At 32.8% G+C, this 22,418-nt stretch overlaps 1 protein-coding gene across 1 annotated transcript in view; it reads left to right on the plus strand.

Moving 5' to 3' along the window:
- Window positions 1-20,066, plus strand: part of LOC111473538 (glycine-rich cell wall structural protein 1.0-like) — a 38,932-nt gene extending 18,866 nt beyond the window's left edge. Inside the window, exons 2-3 of the mRNA XM_023119019.1 lie at window positions 4,382-4,660; window positions 19,737-20,066. Coding sequence (XP_022974787.1) covers window positions 4,382-4,660; window positions 19,737-20,066 — 609 coding nt within the window. The remainder of the gene's footprint in view (window positions 1-4,381; window positions 4,661-19,736) is intronic.
- The last annotated feature ends 2,352 nt before the right edge of the window (window positions 20,067-22,418 follow it).

A 22,418-nucleotide genomic window follows, 5' to 3' on the forward strand; every position in this document is an offset into this window, starting at 1 on the left:
ATGGCTACAGACATTTCCTAAAACTCATACATGGTCCAAAAAGGAAGATTACTTAAATCATACATTTCCTTACGCTCCTCAATGTCAAAATGCTCGATGGCATACAACACACCTTGTGCCTATAAGTCAACATGCATCTTTATCGACCATGCTGCGTAGTTACTATTTTTGAGTAACGGGTACTGGGCGTTGCACTCCCATCCTTTCCACTCTTTATCGTTGTCACTTCTCCGATGAATTTATATGGTGACGACATTTGTTTCACCATCTTTGGAGCCCTAATTCCAAATGTTGGAAATAACCCATGGTCGAAAATGTTTTAAAACAAATAACTGAAGTAGAACAATTTGAGGGGGGAGAGTTCTTGAATAGAGGAATCTTAAGATTTTATGCTTTTCAATTATTGTTATGAAAATAACATACATATCATGAGTACTAAAAGTGGAGAAAGTACAACCGATCTCCTAAACTTTCTCATCAAGTTTCTAAACTTTCTCATCAAATTAAGAAACTACTCACAAATCTTACTAAGTAAAGACTAATAATTTCCCTAAACCTATTAAAGCTAATAACTTCTAAACAATTATCCTAAAATTGAGGTAGGTTAATAACTTTTTTTTCTAAGTGGAATTTATTAACTCACAGTTATAATAAATTTTTTTAAAAACACACCTCTTTATCTTACTGTTTTATTTATCATACTAAAACATTTTACATTGGATTCCTAGTTTTTGCCCAAAAGATCTCTACTACATATTTGACAATGCATACTATATTACTCTACCTAATAAAACTCATGCCTCTAAGGTGCATGGACATCATTCAAAATTATATGCAGACAGCAAAATAAAAATAACCACAAAATATGGATACATGCTTTTAAGTAAGACATTAAGGTTGTAAAGGGTGTGTTCAAAGAATTTTCTTGTCGTTATGCACCGTTAGAGGAAGCGCTCTCTTCCTCTTCTATCACATGTGAAAATTTGACGTGACCCATTCTTTAAAAATTTCCTCCAAAAAAAACTTGGAAATACTTATGCGGTAAATCTACTATCTGTCCAACTATTTTTGCTATTAGTCTGCTATCTGTCTACCTACTGCTGTATGTCTGCATGTCTGCTCCAACATTTGATTTATAATGTGTAGCAGCCCCTCTCTTGTCACTCTTGTTGTCTTTTCATTTCAAGCTTACCCGAGAATGCACAATGATTATTTGCTATCAATTTCTTTTTTCCATATGGATTTCTTACTTGGAGGGGTTAGCAAATTTTCTAGGACGAATTTGGATCTCTCCATTCTAAAAATTCTTCTTTGTTATTCGTGTCATTGCATATTATTGCATGAAAAGGTGTACATGATTTTAAATAAAATAAGACCAAATGCAAATGAAGATGAACAAGAAACTATGTGGCAACGTGCACTACACGGAAATAAGATTTATCATCGATCACATCCTAATGCCCTAAAACCAATTGGCCTCCCTAATATGCTGAAATTAACCACATCCAAGTACGATTAATTCTCATGCAAAAGTTGACTACCTTTCGTTGGGGCATGCAAGTTGTTCACGACAAAAAAGTAAAAATAATGACAAAAAAAATCTATCATTCTAAGGAAAGTAATGCAACTATGCAAGTGCATAAATAAAAAGAAAAAAAAAAAACTAACTTGGTTTTCTTGGAGCTTGTTACCTGTCTACCGTTTGTCAGCTCCCTTTTCCTCAATTGTTTTTTTCAGTTATCCATTGTCAAAGAAATAATTTGATGGGTGGAAATAATATTGTGAAATCTATCCTCTATATATCAAATAGCTCTACTTGTAAGATGTAGTTCAAGGGTATGTTCTCAATATATGACATTATTGATGAATTTTTTCTTTCCTATAATTCTAGTGATTAAACATATCTTACGAGTTTATCCAATTCTGATTGCTGTTTAGTGCAATTATTCCAATTGTTGTCTTCTTCTTGTTGCTGTTTTCAACTATCAGCTACTGGATTCTTTGTCAATTTATAAATTGTTGATCGATTCTCTACTACTGCTGGATATTTTATGTTGTCGTTGATCATTCATTTTCAACATTATAGTTCTGTTGTGGACATCTACAATTGTTCTTCCAGTTTTCAAAAATGCTCTCTCCAAGATAATTGGTATTCATGGTTCGCTTCATAATCCAAAATGATAAAACCTGCTGGAAATATGAACTTGTCCACTTGAATTAGAATATTTTTTATTTTTCCTTCTAGATGAGTGAAAGATGGGTCTGCTAGTTGGAGGATGACATTTGTTGATTGTATAAGACTTGTCTCTTCCATGAAACGTTTTGATAGTTTTTCCACCTTGAATTATAGTCTTTGAGAAGGGATTATTTTTTAGATGCCTTATTAGCTTGATTCTTCACATAAAAAATTGATGTTAGATTACTAGACGTTAATCAAAATTTTGTTCTTCTCCACAATATACACAAGATTCAGCTGCTGTTTGGGTCATTACAAATGCAACTTGGACGGGTGCTTTATTCATGGAACCTTCTCCCAATGCTAGATTTTGTAGAATATTAGTCACCGAAGCTAATTAAGCGTTGATAGAGGATAAAGCATCAACTTCAAGTACTCCTCAAGTCTTCTTTTCTGGATTGCTTCTCACATCAGCCAATTGACAATTATTAATCAAGCGTTGATTGTCAATTTCTCCCCATGAACACCTTCATCATCATACTGTGCGCGTCCCCGCTCATCATCATTAGTGGAGAATTATCCCGATATATATGAACACACAAAATGCACGAGATCCCCACAGTTTTCATTTTTAAATCATCTTTAAGACACAACACTATACACCATTCACTTATTATTCTAAGTAACATGCATGCATTGGCATTCATATATTCATCATCATTAACATTAACTAGGGTTGTGTCTTTGAAAACTTGTCGTCATAATGCATTGTGGCATTTAATACATGCACAACATCTTAATATGGAAGATTGTCATATTAAGGCATTTCATCATCATACGTCTCATCATCTTATTATTATGCATCATCGTCATCATGTCAACATCATGTACATCATCACATCATCATATAACATCAACACATCATCATTTAACGTCATCACATCATCATATAACATAAAGCATAAGTGACACGTACAAGGGCCACTGGACACGTGTCGTCATATATAAGACAAGTCTTCCGACCGAGCCGACAGAAAGACAACTTACCTGATTAGCTTAAGTTGTTGTCATGAATTTATCGTTAATGAAAGTTTGATTCTGTCTTTTGAAATCCAAGTTAACCTATGTGTGCTCATGACATTAGTTTCAAGTTCGAACTTTCATGTAACAAGTTTATAGATGGAGTTAACCATTTTTCTAGAAGATATAAGCTATTGTCATATAAAAGAATTTGATGAATTTATTTTATGTTAGAGTATTATCTGTTTTCTAGTCCTATGATATTTCAAATTCAATTATTTTTCCATGGTTTATCCTTTATAATTCTTATTCTTAGAAGTTAAAGTTGTGTTTGACCGTAGACATCAAAATTGACAATTCTATTCCCCTCCTTTTTCTTTTAATTTTATTAACAATTATCTTTATCCCATTTTAATCCAAGACTTTCATTTTTTATTCCCCTTGCTTTTAATTTTTTTTTGTAACTACCTTTCAACAATTTTAATGATTTTTTTTCTTTGTTTTTTTTTCTTTTTTTTTCTTTTTTATCTTTATTCAATTTTAATAGATTCTTCTTTTTTTACCATTTTAATGTTGTTGATCATGATTTTCTAAAATGATCGTAAAAATCTAAATAATTGAAATATAAAAGAAATAAGATCTAAAATTTTTTTTTCTCTCTCTCAATTAAACCTGTATAAAGTTTTGTTTTCCTTTTTCTCTCTCACAGTAAATCTTACTATTTTTTTCTTTTCTTTTTATTGTCATAAGTGATCATTATGTTGTTGGAGGAGGTGTTGCAATAAAATAAAATAAAATTGAATTTGAACTTAAATCCTCCTTTTATTTTTTTAACATTTAATTTGATCGAAATTGTACAAAAAATAATAATAATAATAATAAATCAAAATTGTTGTAATTTTAAAACTATAATATTTTTTCATCCAAGTATTATTACAGAAGTTCTCTTAGATGTTCAATAAATTAAAAATATTAATACTATTTTTGAAAATTTATGAATATTTTTGAACCTGAAATAAAGTTGTATTTATATAATGATAAACGTATTATTAAAATAAAAGTAGTGATCATAAGATTTCTATGTTACATTATTAAAGGGCTTGAATTAAAAATGTTCATCTCTTATTGAGAACATCTCTCTCACCAATAGCTTATCTTCTCTAGCATGGTTGATCTTGTGTACAGTCTTCACATCACTCCATTGGCTGCGGCGGAGGGGGCGGAGAGGGGAAGAGAAACGCCGCCGGGGGTGGCGGAGAGGGGAAGAGAAATGCCGCTGGAGGTGGTGATTTAAAGAAGTTTCGCATAGGTGGTGGCGGAGAGGGGAAGAGAAATGCTGCCGGAAGTGGAGATTTAAAGAAGTTTTGCGTAGGAGGTGGCGGAGAGGGGAAAAGAAACGCCGCCGGGGGTGGCGGAGAGGAGAAGAGAAATGCCGCCGGAGGTGGTGATTTAAAGAAGTTTCGCGTAGGTGGTGGCGGAGAGGGGAAGAGAAATGCTGCCGGGGGTGGCGGAGAGGGGAAGAGAAATGTTGCCGGGGGTGAAGATTTAAAGAAGGTTCGCACAGGAGGTGGCGGAGAGGTGAAGAGGAACGCCGCTGGAGGGGGCGGAGAAGTGAAGAGGAAAGTAGAAAGAGATCTACGGGAATGGTTCAGGTCCGGCGATGAGTCAGCAATGGCAAGAAATGGATGAAAGAAAAGTGGAAAAATGAATAGCATAAATAACACTAAATCATTCATTTTTTGTTCTTTCTTTTTGATGTTTGGTGATCATAAAGATGGTATGAAAATCCACAGCCAATCTAAAAAAATTTATAGGAATAATGTACATTTTCAAATAGTAAATACTAAATTTGTTTTTTAAAAAATAGTAAAAAAAAAAAAAAAACAAAGAAATTTAAATTTAAAAAAAATTACTCTAAAGTTCCCATAATACCATTAAACTTCCAATAAAGTTAAAAAAAATTGGAGTTAAATTTTAAAAAAAATAAAAAAAAATATTCTTATAATTGGTTAGGAATAAAAATTGTTAATATTTTGTTTAAAAAAAGTATCTTTATATTTTCATAAAAGTTTCATTATAATTTAGTTATGGAAAAAGATATTTGGGGAATGAGTTGTGAGGGTGGAGATTTAGATGAAGTTCACTGTAACTAGATTTCAAATTAAATGAAAATATTTTCATTCTAAAATTCAAATTAAAGTTGGATGAAGTTTTTCTAAAATAAAATAGATTAAAATGGTTAGATATCTTTTTTTATATAGCATAATTAGTTTCCCAAAATCATTTGTTACCAATAAATTAGGAAAACTCAACCAAAAAAATATAATTTATTACTACATTAAAGTAGTTGTTCAGAAGAGTTTATAAAGAGATGAGATTGTTGGGAAGAGTTTATAAAGATGTGAGATTTAGAGGTAGAATATTTGTGTGACGACAAAACGGGTTTGCTAAAAATAGGTCAATAGGGTTTATGTACTCTTGATGATCTCTTTTGTTGCTATTTGTCTAATCTCAATTCTCTTGAGACAAGTGGAGTGGCAATGTGTTTTCTTTAGGACTTAAAAAGCATGTACCAACGGGCCGAAATCCAGCAACATCTCTTAAAAGCCCTCCCTCAAGTTTAAGCATCAAGAGGCGTGTCCCAACTGGACCTAATCTAGCAACATCTTCCGAAACACCTCCATTGGGTCTAGGAGCTAAGAGGCATGTCCTAACGGGCACAAATCCAGCAACATCTCCTGAAGCCTTCTGTCAAGTTTAGTCACCAAGAGGCATATCCCAACGGGACCAAATCCAACAACATCTCCCAAAACGCCTTCATTGGGTCTAGGAGCTAAGAGGCGTGTCCCAACTGGCCAAAAACCAACAACATGAAATTGATGTAATTTTGACGAAAATGAAGTATGAAAAATGACTTAGCGGGATTCCGACGGCAATTCATCTCTTATTAAGAGCCTAATCAACATAACACCTCAACTAAATGATTTAACACTTACAACAATTCAATCATTTTGTGATCTTGGGCCAATATAATTTTTTTTTGTCTGAGTAACTGTTAGAGTAACTTAACATCCCTTTCTAGAGTAACTTAACATCCCTTTCTCCATTATCTCTTCTTAACTCCCTTCTATATTTTATTGTAGAAAAACTGAAATGACAAATACGTGAGATTTTCCACTAACTTATCATCCCTTTTTCAATTATCTCTCCTCTACTCCCTCTAATTTTTTTTTAGAAAAACTGAACGGATAAATATGTGAGATTTGAGTCAACATATTTAAATAGTTGAAAATAAGAAAATACTCAATTAAAAAGTAAAATTGTGGGAGTAAGAGGAAAATATATATATATATATATATATATTTAAAAGAAGGAAATAGTTGGAGGTAAGAAATAAAAAAAAAAAAAATTGTTGGAAGTAAGAATCTATTAACAAAATTGGCAATAATATCTAGTAGGAGGAAAAGATGTGGTGAAGCAAATCAAAAGATAAAATAGTAAAGTTGAGAAGGTAAAGAAGTGAACCAATAATATCTAGTAAGAAAAAGATGTGGTGAACGGAATCAAAAGATAAAACAATAGAGTTGAGAAGGTAAGGAAGTGAATGGGATAAAAAATAAAACAATAAATATAAGAAGGTAAGAAAGTCTACTAACTATATATATATATATCCCATACTCTAATCAGAGTCACCTGAAATCTAACACATGGACCATTTGTGAATCGATAGACTTATGTTATGTTATGTATATGTTATAATATGTGAATTGTATAATAATACTTACGATACGATATTTTCAATAATATGTTTAAGATATGATACAAGAAGGATGCACTAAACGTAAAGTAATAATAGAAGTAAGATATGTATATGAAATGTTAAGGTTAGATTACATGTAGAAGTGCTATGGATATGAGAGATTGATAGAAACGATATTGTCACAATCAACTGATAAAAGAATACGATTAGGTTATAGGTAGAAACGGATAGGATTATGATAGATGGATAGAACGATAACGTTAGAATATGTTCTTGTAACGATGTGACTAAGGTACATTCATGTAAAGATATGACTGTGATATATATAAGAATGTTAAGGCTATAATAAGTTAGGGAATAATATGACCATGAAATGTTTACGATATGATATGATTATGATACGACATGTGAATGACAGATATATATATATATATATGTTGTCATATGATATGAAAATTATATGAAACATGTTATGGTACGAGATGTGATAAATTGACATGTTTATGATATAATATATTGTGATGCAATATGTTATGGTATGAGATGTATATGAGGAGATGTTACGTTAAAAACATGGAATACTATGTTATGCCTCTTAAATTGTATGTACACAACATGATATGAATGACATGAAATCTAACCCCGTTAGAGTTATGTGTGATACGAGAAATGAAAAATGAGAAATGATATGATATGAATGATAACCAATATGTGAAATGATATAAAAAATGACATGAAATGTACGTAACGTTAGCGGGGTTGTATTAAATGATAATGAAAATGGAAAAATATTGGGACCTCATGCATTATGTCTGCTCATACATTGGGGGATACCCCTATTCCATTACGAGGGTACGGACACGTACACCATTAGGCAGGTGAAGTATCATTATGTTTTACATAATGCTGCCATAATAGTTACTAAGTCTAATGGGTGTCCGGCATAAGAAGAGTTATCAGAGCAGGGTCGCCCAACAAGAAAGGGGTCCAGCGGTGTGTGAACTGTCTAGTGAGCCCATACTTGAACGTATGAGCTGTGTGTAGAGTATATGGTACACATCCAAGCTACCCATTAAGATAGTGTCGTAGGAAAAGAGACTGATATGATAGATCCGTCATTGCATTCACATGTTGTTGCATTTAACCCCCGGCGGTGGGGTCACTTGCTGAGTATTTTTTAAAATACTCAAGGCACGTGCTACCTCTATTTTAGGTTAAGGAAAGACATTCCTATACGGCTGATGACGACATAGCAACTCGATGCATAGGGTAGTCTTATTTATTTTATTAGACTTACACTAGAATATGATGTTTTTAATTTAAACGTTTATTTATTTTATTTAGTCTTTTGTTGTGTCGTTTTTTAAGGTGTTTTTAAAACACGTAAGTCCATGACTGTGTTTTAAGATGAATGTGACGTTTTATGAAAGTTTAAATGAAGTATTTTCGCATTCAATGTTTATGATATGTATAGAGTAGCGATCTTAAATTAAGTAGAAAATTTTGGGTCGTTACATATTGTCGTTGAAGAAAGATTTGAGATGAAAAATGATCGATGAAAATTCTTGCAAGGAAGGTAGAAACGTTACGCAATAACACATTCCTCTTGTCATGATTTTGTAAAGGAATCAACTAGTTGAGAAGCCACATGTAAATGAGGAGAGGATTGGGTTATTTCGAGAACTTTTTAGGGTGAGAGATTTAAAGAAGAAAGAAGGGTAATATTCTACCATTTAAAAAATATATATATATATACATACATACATACATATTTACGTGTGTATATATATATCTATATACATATATATGTATATATATAAATATCTATATACGTAGATACATAGATAATACATATCTATGTAGATATACGTAGATACATACATAATACATATCTATGTAGATGTATGTATATATATCGATACTATTATGTACATACATGTTTGAGGTTTGTTTTAACTGAGGAATGTCCCCCTAAATCCCGGCTCAAATGCAAACAGAATAGTTTGGGATGCATATGACAAAAAGGGAAAGATAAGATTTCTACTGACCCCAGACGCAAGGTTCAAAATGCAGATAATGGAAAATGTTTCAATTACAATGAAAACGGGCATAGGGAAGAGTGTTGAAAAGGCACAACAAAGTAAATAAGATTTACTAGTTGTAAAAATATGTTTAGTAGAGCATGATCACTCAACCTAGATACTGGATTCATGGACCACTAATCATATTTCTTCTTTTTTTTTAGGAAACTAGTTCCAGAGAATGCTTGCTGAAGGCGAGATAACACTCACGGTTGGAAACAGGGGCAGTAATCATATTTGTTCGGTATTTACTCGGTTTTTCTTAAATTTTGTTCACAATTATCTTTGACCAATTTTAATTAATTTTTTAATTATATTGAGAATAAAATTCAAAATTTCATCTCTCATTTTTTCCTTTTATGTGTTTCTCTATTCTTCTTTTATTTTGTTCCCGGTTTATCTTTGCCAATTTTAATCAATACTTAGTTGTTTTTCACTTTCATTATTTTAATGTTGGATCCGAATTTTCTATAATCAGTTGAATGATAACAAAAATCTAAACAATTGAAACACGATATAAGAGAAGAAATCATGAACTTTTCTATGATTTCCTCCTATTAAATTTGTCAAATTTTTTCTTTTCTCTCTCCAAGTAAATCAGACTATCTTTACAGTTGGTTTCATTTTCTTTTTAAAAGAATGACATCTCTTTTATGAAATTTACCATTTTTTATTTTTTTATTTTTTTTAGCAAAATTGTCTATCACAGTTCAGTTTAATTTTCTTTTTAAAAGAATGACATCTTCTTTTATGAAATTTACCATTTTTTGTTTATTGATTTTTTTTAGCAAAATTGTCTATCAATTGGGGTAGGTATTGAGACAGGTATTTGGGGGAAAAAGTTGCTTCATATGTGTGAAGGGATGAAATCAATTACAATTTTATTATTATTATTGATTAAAAAAACATTTCAAAAATATAATCTTTTAAAATTTTAAATAAAAATTGGGATTTACCTTCCATTTTTATCTACAATTTATGTATAAACTCTAATTTGATATAATTTAAACATATACATATACATCAATAAGTAATATACATCAATAAGTAAGTACATATGCTTTAAATATTTTGTTTTACTTCACCAAAATTTTTACCTTATTTTTTGGGTCACCATTGGTGCTTTAGTACAACTGCCAAATCATGCTAGACAAATTTAAATAAAATTCCTCTTATCCAATAGGAGATGGTTAACTAATTTTGATGGAGAATATGAGGTTAAAATTCTAGTATATCACATTGAATGCTTAGAAAATGTTGTCTATTACAATTGTAACGACCTAGAATTTTTTATTTAATTTAAGGTCGTCACTGTATACATATCATGAACATTGGATACAGAAATACTTTATTTAAACTTTCATAAATATGACTACTCTATGCATGTTCCATGGTCTTAAGTTGCGATGTCGTCGTCAGCAGTACAGGAATGTCTTGCCTTAACCTAAAACAGAAGTGACTTAAGTATTTAAATAAATACTCAGTGGGTGACCTCACTTTTGGGGCTTTAAATGCAAGAACATGCAAATGCAATGATAGAACCTATCTTTTCAATCTATTTTCCTTCGGTACTATCCTAACGGGTAATTTGGACGTGTACCATATAATCTACACACAACCCATACGTGTGAGTTTGGACTCACCAGTCAATTCGCACACCGCTGGGCAAATTTCCTTGTCGGTCGAGCATACTCTGGGAATTACTTAAACTGGACACCGTTAGAACTAATAACCATCAGGCAGCATTAGGTTAAACATAATGTTTGTTGTCCTGCCTGACAGGCGTAGCATTATGATAAACGTAATGAACGTTTTTCTGCTTGGTCATCGTAGCATTATGATAACGATAATGATTATTTTTCTGCCTCGTAACGTATACATCCGTACTATCGTGAAGGGTAAGGGGTATCCCCCAATGCATGAGCACACAATAATGCATGAGGTCCCAACATTTTTCCATTTTTATTATCATTTAATACAACCTCACTAGTATTCCGTACATATCATATCGTTTCTCATATCATTTCACATATCGTTTTTTATGTATATGTCGGAGTTGTATTTCATGCTAGTTCGTCATTTTGCATGTCAATCACATATCATTCAAATTACATAAATATATCATATCATAACATTCCAGGCTTCCCGACTAAAAAAATTTCATCATGTACATATCATACCATAATATATCGCATCACAATATATCATATCATAAACATGTCAATTATCACATATCTCGTACCATAACATATTTCATATCATTTTCATATCATATCACAATATATATATATATATCCGTCATTCACATGTCATATCATAATCATATCATATCTTAAACGCTTCGTTTTCATATCGTTCCTTAACTTATCAATAGCCTTAACATTCTTATATCTATTATAATCATATCGTTACATGAATGTACCTTAGCATATCATTGCAGGTTAGTGCTATCATTCTATCAATCTATCATAATCCTTATTTTTAGAGTAATCCTAATGCTATCGTTCTTGTAACACCCCGAACTCAACAGGTACAATTCGCTCTATCCTTGTGACTAGCACCTTCTTAACCATTGTGAGTTTCTAGATTTTATTGGAGGACTTAGAGTGTGATTTTCAAATCGGTGCAGAAGAAAGAAATGCTCCGTATGCATCAAGGAACTTAAGGAAAATATTTAAAAAAATGGTAATGTAATCTAAATTTTGGTCAAAGTCAATATAGACAGACTAGGAAGAAAAAAAAAAGAAAAAAAAAATAATAGAGAGAGAGAAAGAGAAAGGAACCGTTAGGGTTTTTTAAGAAGAGGAAGGAGGGAGAAATGCCCAAACCGGAACTGAAGCACTCTCAATCTTAGGTCTCCTACTAGAGCTACTCAAAGTATCAAGAGGAGTGGTCTGACCGTTGGATCGTTCGTTTCCTGCAAGAAACGTTAGGTAAGTCCACGACCTCTTTTGTTTCAAGATTTCACCATAGTTCCGGGAATTTTAGATGATTTAGACCTTAATAATCTAGTTGCAAAACTTTAGGTGAGGAGACTTGCAAGTTTTCAAAGGAAACGCAGCCAAAATCTCGTTGGAAAACAAAATCGAGAAATTGTCCTACTTTGGTAAGAAACTGAATTTTTCTTAGTTTTCGACTCCATTTATTAGGTGCTGTGCATAACAAAAAAATAGAATAAAAATATATCTAGATAGGTGGACTTGAGATCTTGAATTCTTGTGAAGGAATCCATTTAATTCGAGTTATGGTTTGGAAGATAGAAAAACCCAAAATAAATAGGTTGATATAGAATTTGACCGAAATCTAGAAATTGGATGAACTCAGGCAATCGGCGAGGGACACACGGCCGCCGGAAAGGGAGGACTCGTGTTGAGCAATTGGTGGAGAGACACGTCTGGCACCTCTGTTGACACCCGTCCGACGGTTGACCCGAAAACCTGACCCGAGCTCCGTGAAGCAACCCGATGACTCGCGGTCCAACCCGAAAGCTACTGCCAGTCCCTGTATACGACACGTGTCACGCCTAGAAAATTCGAAGGGGGTAAGTCTACGTCACGCCCGTGTTGACCACGCGTAGACCCTGCGCGTGGGGAAATGTGCAAGCGCATGGGAGTCCCCTATGAGCGCGTGCGGGCGTGTGAGTGCCCTATTTTCTCCCATTTTTCGTCCCGATTCCAGTGCTAATCCTATTTTACTATGAACTAGGTCTTTGTATAGATAATTCATAATTTTCAGACTCCATTACGACTGTAATCAAGCTCGGGAAGGCACGCGACATACTTGTAAGTAACCATACTAATTTAGGAAGTAATACTTGTAGGGTGCGCTTGGTTTTGCATGCATGCTAGAACAAATTACCCATAGGTGGCTAGATCTAATGATCCTCTGTACTTAGAGAATTAAATATATATCTATTGGACTTGTTCCCCTAGTGAGATTTTGTACCCTTGTTTGTATGCTTGCTGGACTATCTTACTAATGCTTTTATCTGTTCATACTATGTTGGCGGACATGAGAATTTGTTTATCTGTGCTCCGGGTGTTGATGGATGTTACCGCCCAGTTGAGCTTGTATGATTGTATGCATTGTTAATCATACATAAACTCCTCTTAAATAATTGTGCGAACTTATGATATGATTGACAAGTTGTAGTGTTATGATATGCCTAAGGTGAACTCTTGTAGGGATTAAGTTGGGTTTAGTTAGGGGACCATCCTAATGTTACGGTCTATGGTGTCGTGAGTGACGCTTAGAGGGAGAGACCCTTTAACCTTGGACTGTTATAGACTTGGGAATCTTGGTCGAGTGAATCTGGAAGTCGGGATCCTTAACTCAATAGTTTTAACTATCCTTGAGATATAGAGAACCACATTGGACCCCGAGGTGTAGAGAGATGATCTCTTAGCCGACAGTATCTGGTATAGCGTTCGAGTATGCTCCGCTTCCCTTCCTACTCCATTGTGGTACTATTGAGCTAGGCGAGAAGCCAGTTAGGGAGATGTTACTCTTTCCTTCCTACTTCGGTGTGGTACTGTAACGACCCATTTCTACTTAATTTAAGGTCGCTACTGTATACGTACCATAAACATTGAATGCGGAAGACTTCATTTAAATTCCATAAAACATAATCTTTATCTTAAAACACAGTCATGGACTTACGTGTTTCGAAAACATCTTTAAAACGACACAACAAACGACTAAATCAAATAAATAAGAGTTTCAGTTAAAAACATCCTATTCTAGCCTAAGTCTAAGAAAATAAATACCACTATCCTATGCATGTGTCATGGTCTCGAGTTGTGAAACCGTCGTCAGCCGTACAGGAATGCCTTGCCTTAACCTGAAAAATATAGTAGCACAGGCTTGAGTATTTAAAGAAATATTCAGTAAGTGACCCCACTATTGAAGTTAAATGCAACAATCACATGTAATGAGATGATGGAACCTATATTTCATTCCGTTCTTCCTACGGTGTTGTCCTAACGGGTAATTTTGGATGTGTACCATATACTCTACACACAGCCCATATGTACGAGTATGGGCTCACCAGCTAGTTCGCACACCGCTGGGACACTTTTCTTATCCGGTGGGGATATTCTGGGAGCCCTTTAGGCCAGACACCCGCTAGAACTAGTAACTATCACGGCAGCGCTATGTAAAGCATAACAATCGTTGTCTTGCCATTAGATGTATGCGTTCGTACCCTCGTGATTGGATAGGGGTATCCCCCCAAATGCATGAGCACACATAATGCATGAGGTCCCAATACTTTTTCATTTTCATTATCCTTTAATACAACCCCGCTAGCATTATGTACATATCATATCATTTTTCATATCGTTTCAGATATCGTTCCAGATATCGTTCATCATTCATATCATATCGTTTTTCATTCTTCAGTTTTCAAATCATACATAATTCTAACGGGGTTATATTTCATGCCATTTATCGTAATTTCATGTCATTCATATCATGCTGTGTACACACAATTTAAGAGACCTAACATAACGTTCTATGCTTTTAACATAACATTTCATCATATACACATCATACCATGACATATTGCATCACAATGTATCATATCATAAACAAGTCATAATGTAAACACTTCGTAGTCATATCGTTTTCTAACTTATCATAGCCTTAACGTTCTTATATCTATCACAGACATATCATTACATGAACGTACCTTAGTCATATCATCACAAGAACATAACCTAATGCTATCGTTCTATCAATCCTAATATTATCGTTCTATCAATCTATCACAAACCTATCCCTTTCTACCCGTAACCTAACCATATTCTTCCATCAATCTCTCTTATCCATATCACTCCAGTATGTAACCTAACCTTAACGCTACATGAACGTATTTTACTCCTATCGTTACATTTCGTTTTGTGCATCCATCTCGTATCCTATCTCAAACATATTCTTGAACACATCGTACCGTAACTATTATCATACAGTTCACATATTATAACATATAAGAAGCATATTGATCCACAGACAATTCACACATATCAATATATATGGCACGTGCAGAACCACGGGGCACGTGTCAATATCAAATATAACCATGCTGATAGTAAGATCACTTACCTGGCTAGCTTAAGTTGTTGTTACAAATATATCTTTAATGAAAGTTTGATTCAGTCCTTTGAAATCCATGTCAACCTATGTGAGCCCATGACATTAGCTTCATGTTTGAAATCTACAAAATTATTTCTTTAATTTACATGGGTCCATTGTTAAAAGTCTTGAAATGTTATATGTCTATAATTATATTTTTATTAAAAATCTTATTTTCTATAGTTATGGTTGTAGATACACCTATTTAAGTTATTTCTCTATATTTAGTTTGTGGTTTTTAATTCCTTAATCTTCTTTTTTTTCTTTTATCAGTTTGACTCTTAATTGTGTTCTAACTTATTCTAAATTTCTAGTGGATCTCTGTTTCCAAATCTTTCCTTGTCTTAGTGTTTAAGATTCACAAATTTTCTTGGCCATTCTATTTTTAATCTATGGCTACTAATAAAAATTTAATTTAATATTACTAATCTGATGTGATTTGCTAGAATTCATATAAATGATGTGATTGACTAGAATTCATATAAACGATGTTATTTGCTAGAATTCATATAAATGATAGACATTTAGTTTCTAACTCAAAATTAAACCATTGTAATAATTCAACAAGATCTTGTGATTTCTAAAAAAATAGGATTAAAGAAAATGAAGATTTAATATATACGTGACTATTATTCTTTTTCTGTTTTTTTTTTTTGTTACTTTCGCAGGATGGGTTGAGGAGAGATAAATATGGGGAGGGATGAGAGGTTAGTGGAGAGAAGTAGTGAAAATGTTGTTTTTTTGTTTATTTATTTATTATTATTATTATTTTAACCATTTTTTTATAATTAATATTATTGGTTTATTTCTTTATTTAGTTTTGGGTTATTACAAGTACCGTTGAGCTAGGCGAGATGCCAGTTAGAGAGGTGTTACTCTTCCCTTCCTACTCTGTTGTGGTACGGTTGAGCTTGGCGAGACGCCTGTTAGGGAAGTGTTACTCAATGGTAGATTGACTACTCTGCAAGGGGATCCATCTTATGGTAAGATGTTGATCATGCGAGTGGGTCAAGGTCGCCTGCATGATGGGTCTGTCCTGTGGAAGGACGTTGACCATGTTGTGATTAATTCTAGCTGGGTTGTACGAGGGGTACATGTAGTTATGAGGGAGCACCTCATCCTCAAATGTTGAATACCGCTTCAAAGGTTAAGGAAAGTAATGCAACTATGTAAGTGCATAAATAAATAAAAAATTAAAAAAAACTAAGGTTTCCCTTGAGCTTGTTACCGATTATCAGCTCCCTTTTCCTCAATTTTTTTTTTCAGTTATCTATGGTCAAAAAAATAATTTTGTGGGTAGAAATAATATTTTAAAATTCATCTCTTATATATCAAATAACTCTACTTTTAAGACATAGTTCAAGGGTATGTTGTCAATAGATGACTTCATTCATGAATTTTTTCTTTCCTATAATTTTAGTGATTAAAAATATCTTACGAGTTCATCCAATTCTGCTTGTTGTTTGTTTAGTGCAATTATTCCAACGGTTGTCTTCTTCTTGTTGCTGTTTTCAACTATTTGCTACTAAATTCCCTGTCAATTTATAAATTGTTGATCGATCCTCTACGTGGATATTTTATGTTGTCATTGATATTAAATTCTATTTGTTGAACATCCATTTTCAACATTATTGTTCCCTTGTGGACATCTACAATTGTTCTCCCAGATTTCAAAAATGCTCTCTCCAAGATAATTGGTAGTCATGGTTCGGTTCATAATCCAAAATAATAAAATCTACTGGAAATATGAACTTGTCCACTAGAATTAGAATATCTTCGATTTTGCCTTCTAGATGAGTGAAGGTCTGCTAGTTGGAGGGTGACTTTAGTTGATCTATCTTCACCAATACCTAACTTTTGGTCAATAGACAACGACATTACATTAATGCTTGATCCCAAATCACATAATGCTCGACCTTACTTCTTTTCTTTAGTTGATATTGTAATTGTAAATGAGTCGGGATCTTTCTCCTTTAGTGGGACCTTTTTGTACAATATTGTACTACGCTCTTCATTCAACTCTACCACCTTGAATTCTTCAAATTTTCTTGGATTGGTGAGAATATTTTTTAAGAGTTTGACATAATTGAACATTTATTTCAAGACTTCCACTAATGGTTTGTGATTTTCTTAAATATATCCATGAACTTCTTGAAACCGACTTTTTCCTTATTCTTTTTCATTCTTTGTGGAAAAGAAGATAGTGATGTGTATATTCTGCTCTCTTATTTACTGTTGAATGTTGTTTGCGTTTTAAGAGACTGCACTATTCCTGCATAATTTTTGCACTATTCTTGCATAATTTTTTCTCTACTCTTTCTGTTCTGCAGTTTCTGCATAAGTTTTTCTCTACTCTTTCTATACAACAATTTCCTCCTTTCTCTACTATGTATAGCTGTTTCTTGGGAGTGACTGTTGTTGTTTTCCTTAGTCTCACCTTTTGGGAGTGACTGTTGTTGTTTTCCTTAGTCTCACCTTTCCTACGGAGTATTCTTTTCCTTGGGTGTTGGCTTGTTGAGGACCATATGCCATTTGATTTTATAGACCAAAATCTAGAGGGTAATTTTGTTTAGGTGACATTTGTTGATTGTATGAGACTTGTCTCTTCCATGATAAGTTTTGATAGTTTTTCCACCCTGAATTATATGTCTTTTGAGAAGTGATTATTTTTTTAAATGCCTTGATTAGCTTGATCTCCACATAAAATATTGATGTTAGATTACTTGGATGTTAATTAAAACAGTGTTTTTCTCCACAATATACATAAGATCCAGCTGCTGTTTGAGCCATTACAATAGTAGCTTGGACGGGTGCTTTAGTCATGGAACCTTGTCTTAACGCTAGCTTTTGTAAAATATTAGTCACTATAGCTAATTAAGCGTTAATAGAGGATAAAGAATCAACCAATTGACAATTGTTAATCAAGCATTGATTGCCAATTGCTCCCCATGAACACCCTCATCATCATACCATGCGCGTCCCCACTCATCATCATTAGTGTAGAAGTATCCCGATATATATGAACACACAAAATGCACGAGGTCCCTATAATTTTCATCTTTAAATCATCTTTAAGACACAACCCTATACACCATTCACTTATTATTCTAAGTAACATGCATGCATTCACATTCATATATTCATCATCATTAACATTAACTAGGGTTGTGTCTTTGAAAACTTGTCGTCATAATGCATCGTGACATTTAACGCATGCACAACATCTTAATGTGGAACATCGTCATATTAAGTCATTTCATCATCATGCATCGCATCATCTTATTATTATGCATCATCATCATCATGTCAACATCATGTACATCATCATATAACTTCACCACATCATCATTTAACGTCATCACTTCATCATATAACGTCATCACATCATCAAATAACATAAAGCATAAATGACATGTGCAAGGGTCACTGGACACGTGTCATCATACATAAGATAAGTCTTCCAACCGAGTCGATAGAAAGACCACTTACCTGATTAACTTAAGTTGTTGCCATGAATATATCGTTAATGAAATTTTGATTCTGTCTTTTGAAATCCAAGTTAACCTATGTGTGCTCATGACATCAGTTTCAAGTTCGAACTTTCATGTAACAAGTTTATAGACGGAGTTAACCATTTTTCTAAAAGATATAAGCTACTGTCATATAAAAGAATTTGATGAATTTATTTTATGTCAGAGTACTATCTACTTTCTAGTCATCTGATACTTCAAAATTCATTCAATTATTTTTCCACGGTTTATCCTCTATCATTCTCATTCTTAGAAGCAAGTTGTTTTGGCAGTATACACAAAAATTGTTAATTTCATTACAACAATAAAAGACTTCCATTTTTTATTCTCTTTGTTTTTAATTTGTTTTTGTAATTATCTTTCAACAATTTTAATGATTTTTTTTTTCATTTTTTTCTCTGCTTTTAATGGTCTTCCCAGTTATCTTTAGCCAATTTTAATAGTTTTTTTTTACCATTTTAATATTGTTGATCATGATTTTCTAAAATGATGGTAAAAATCTAAACAATTGAAATAGAGTAAAAGGGATGAAAGATCTAATAAACTTCTCTCCCGATCAAACTTGTATAAAGTCCTATTTTCCTTTTTCTCTCTCATAGAAAATCTTACTATCTTTTCTTTTCTTTCTGTTCTTTTGTTCTGTTTCCTTCTTTTTCTTGCAGGATAAGTGATCATTATGTTGTTGGAGGTGTTGCAATAAAATAAAATAAAAGTGAATTTTGAACTTAAAATTCTAGTTTTATTTTTGAACTTTTAATTTGATCGAAATTGTACAAAAAAAAAAATTAAAAGTTCTCTTATATGTTCAATAAATTATAAATATTAATATTATTTTTTAAAATTTATGAATACTTTTTATACGTGAAATAAAGTTGTATTTATATAATGATAAACGTAATTTTCAAAACAAAAATAGTGATCATAAAAGATTTCCGGTTACATTATTAAAGGGCTTGAATTAAAAATGTTCATCTCTTATTGAGAACATCTCTCTCGACAATCAGCTTATCTTCTTTGGCATGGTTGATCTTCTACAGTCTTCACATCACTCCATTGGTAGCGGCGGAGGTGGCAGAGAGGAAAAGAAAAATGCTGCCGGGGGTGGAGATTTAAAGAAGCTTTGTGTAGGAGGTGGCGAAGAGGGGAAGAGAAATGCCGTCGGGGGTGGCGGAAAGGAGAAGAGAAACGCAGCCGGAGGTGGAGATTTAAAGAAGATTTGCGCAAGAGGTGGCAGAGAAGGGAAAAGAAACGCCGTCAGAGGTGGAGATTTAAAGAACCTTTGCGTAGGAGGTGGCGGAGAGAGGAAGAGAAATGCCGCATGGGGTGGCGGAGAGGGGAAGAGAAATGGCGCCAAGGTAGAGATTTAAAGAAGTTTTGCGCAGGAGGTGGCGAAAAGGTGAAAAGGAACGCCGCTGGAGGGGGTGGAGAAGTGAAGAGGAAGGCGGATAGAGATCTAAGTGAATGCTTTAGGTCTCTTGATGAGTCAGCAATGGCAAGAAATGGATGAGAGAAAAGTGGAAAAATGAATAGCAAAAAACAACCTAAAAGATTCATTTTTTGTTCTTTCTTTTTTATGTTTAGTGATTATGAAGATGGTATGGATCCACCCCAATCTCAAAAAAATTGTAGGAATAATACACATTCTCAAAAAATTTAGGCACCAAGAGGCGTGTCCCAACAGGACCAAATTTAGCAACATCTCCCAAACCAAAGATACTGATATCTTGGCAGCATTCCGAGTAACTCCTCAACCGGGAGTTCCACCCGAGGAAACAGGGGCCGCTTCCATTGGGTCTAGGCACAAAGAGGTTGTTCCAAATAGCCCAAAACCAGCAACGTCTTTTGAAAGCCCTCTCTCAAGTTTAGGCATCAAGAGGCGTGTACCAAATGACCCAAAACCAGCAACATCTCCCGAAAGCCCTACCTCAAGTTTAGGCACCAAGAGGCGTGCCCCAATTGGACCAAATTGAGCAAAATCTCCCGAAAAGTCTCCATTGGGTTTCGGCAGCGCATTGCAACTGGCCCAATTCGAGCAACATCTCCTAATTAGGTTCTCTAAAGATGTATTACAATGAAGTCTTTAATTTTCTATCTTCAATCTAATGAGATGATTCAACTTAATGGTGAGGGACTCTAATAATGGGCATGAAAGAGAATAATTTAGTCTTATTACCTTATTTTCAAAATCTCCTTTACCCATGAACATATAATTTTAATTTTTACCTCATTGATTAACATTTATAATTTAACAATTATGGACATAAATTTGAAAGTTAATCGGTGAGACTTCAACTTTTCTCAAAAAAAAAAAATAATAAATAATAATAATAATAATAATAATAATAAAATAATAATAATAATAAAGAAAAAATAATAATAATAATGATGATGAGTAAAAAAGTTATATTTTTAAATATAACCCCACATATCATGTGTGAGATATTCTTAGATAAAAAAAATGAAATATAGAGATAAAAATAGAAAAAAAAATAAGAAATACATAGATAAAGAAAGAGAGGAAGATTTAGAAAACTGAATTGATTAACAAAAATAGTCCAATAAAAATATGGGAATAGAATTTAAAAAATAAAATATTTTATATTTTAATTCTTTTTTAAGAAATTTTATTTTAATTATGCTTTTACGGAAATCATAACTTAGGTCTATTTGCTAAGTCTAATAAACAAAATCTATTGACCAATAAAAATAGGGTAAGACTCAGTAAACGATTCACAGAAATAGACAAATAAAAATATGGGAATAGAATTAAAAATTTTCTTTTAGTTTATTTTAATTCTACATTTTAAGAAATATTTTTAATTCTATTTGTAGGAAATATTTATTTTAATTCTATTTTTAGGATATGAAAGCAATTATAATCTTTCCAAATTTTATTGCAATTATATATCTCCCTAATTTCTTCCAACTATGTATCTTCTCTAACAAAAATAGGTCAAAGAGAGGAAGATTTAGATCCATTAACAAAAATAAGCGAACAAAAGTATGGGAATAGAATTACAAATTTTCTTTCTTTTATTTTAATTTTGTTCTTAAGAAATCAGTATCTTCCCTAATTCTGTTGCAATTTTGTATCTTCCTTAAGCAATTATGTATCTTTCCAAAAAAATTATAAGATCATAGCCATACATAGAAACAGATTTTGAAAATATAATTGATTAACAATAGGCCAAAAAAAGATGGGAATATAATTAAATTGATTAAAAAAATAAAAATAAAAGATTGGGATGTAAGAGGAATTGATTAACAATATAGACCAAAAAAATCTGGGAACAAAATGTAGAGTAAACACATAAAATAAAGATATATGTAAACACAAAAATAAGAAAGAAAGATTAAGTGATTTAAAAACTAAAACTTAAACACAAAACCCAAAATTAATACAAAGAGAAAAAAAATGTAACAAAATTAATATGGAATAGAATTAAATGATAAAACAAAATAAAATTACAAAGGACAAGAAAGTACGATGCAAGTTAAAACAATTCTACTAGTTTTTTTATCGGTAACTTCATCCATTAGTAATGATAGAAAATAAAATTTTTAATACAAATAGAATATATATATATATATATAGACTTTACTCCTACAAAAACTCTAATGTTCGCATAAAATCTAACACATGGACCATTGCAAATAAGATAAATAATGTTACAGAAGTTCGAATTTGAAACTGACGTCATGAGCTCATGTAGGTTGAC

The sequence above is a fragment of the Cucurbita maxima genome, unplaced genomic scaffold (genome assembly GCF_002738345.1).
Source record: "Cucurbita maxima cultivar Rimu unplaced genomic scaffold, Cmax_1.0 Cma_Scf00130, whole genome shotgun sequence".
Lineage (NCBI taxonomy): Eukaryota > Viridiplantae > Streptophyta > Magnoliopsida > Cucurbitales > Cucurbitaceae > Cucurbita > Cucurbita maxima.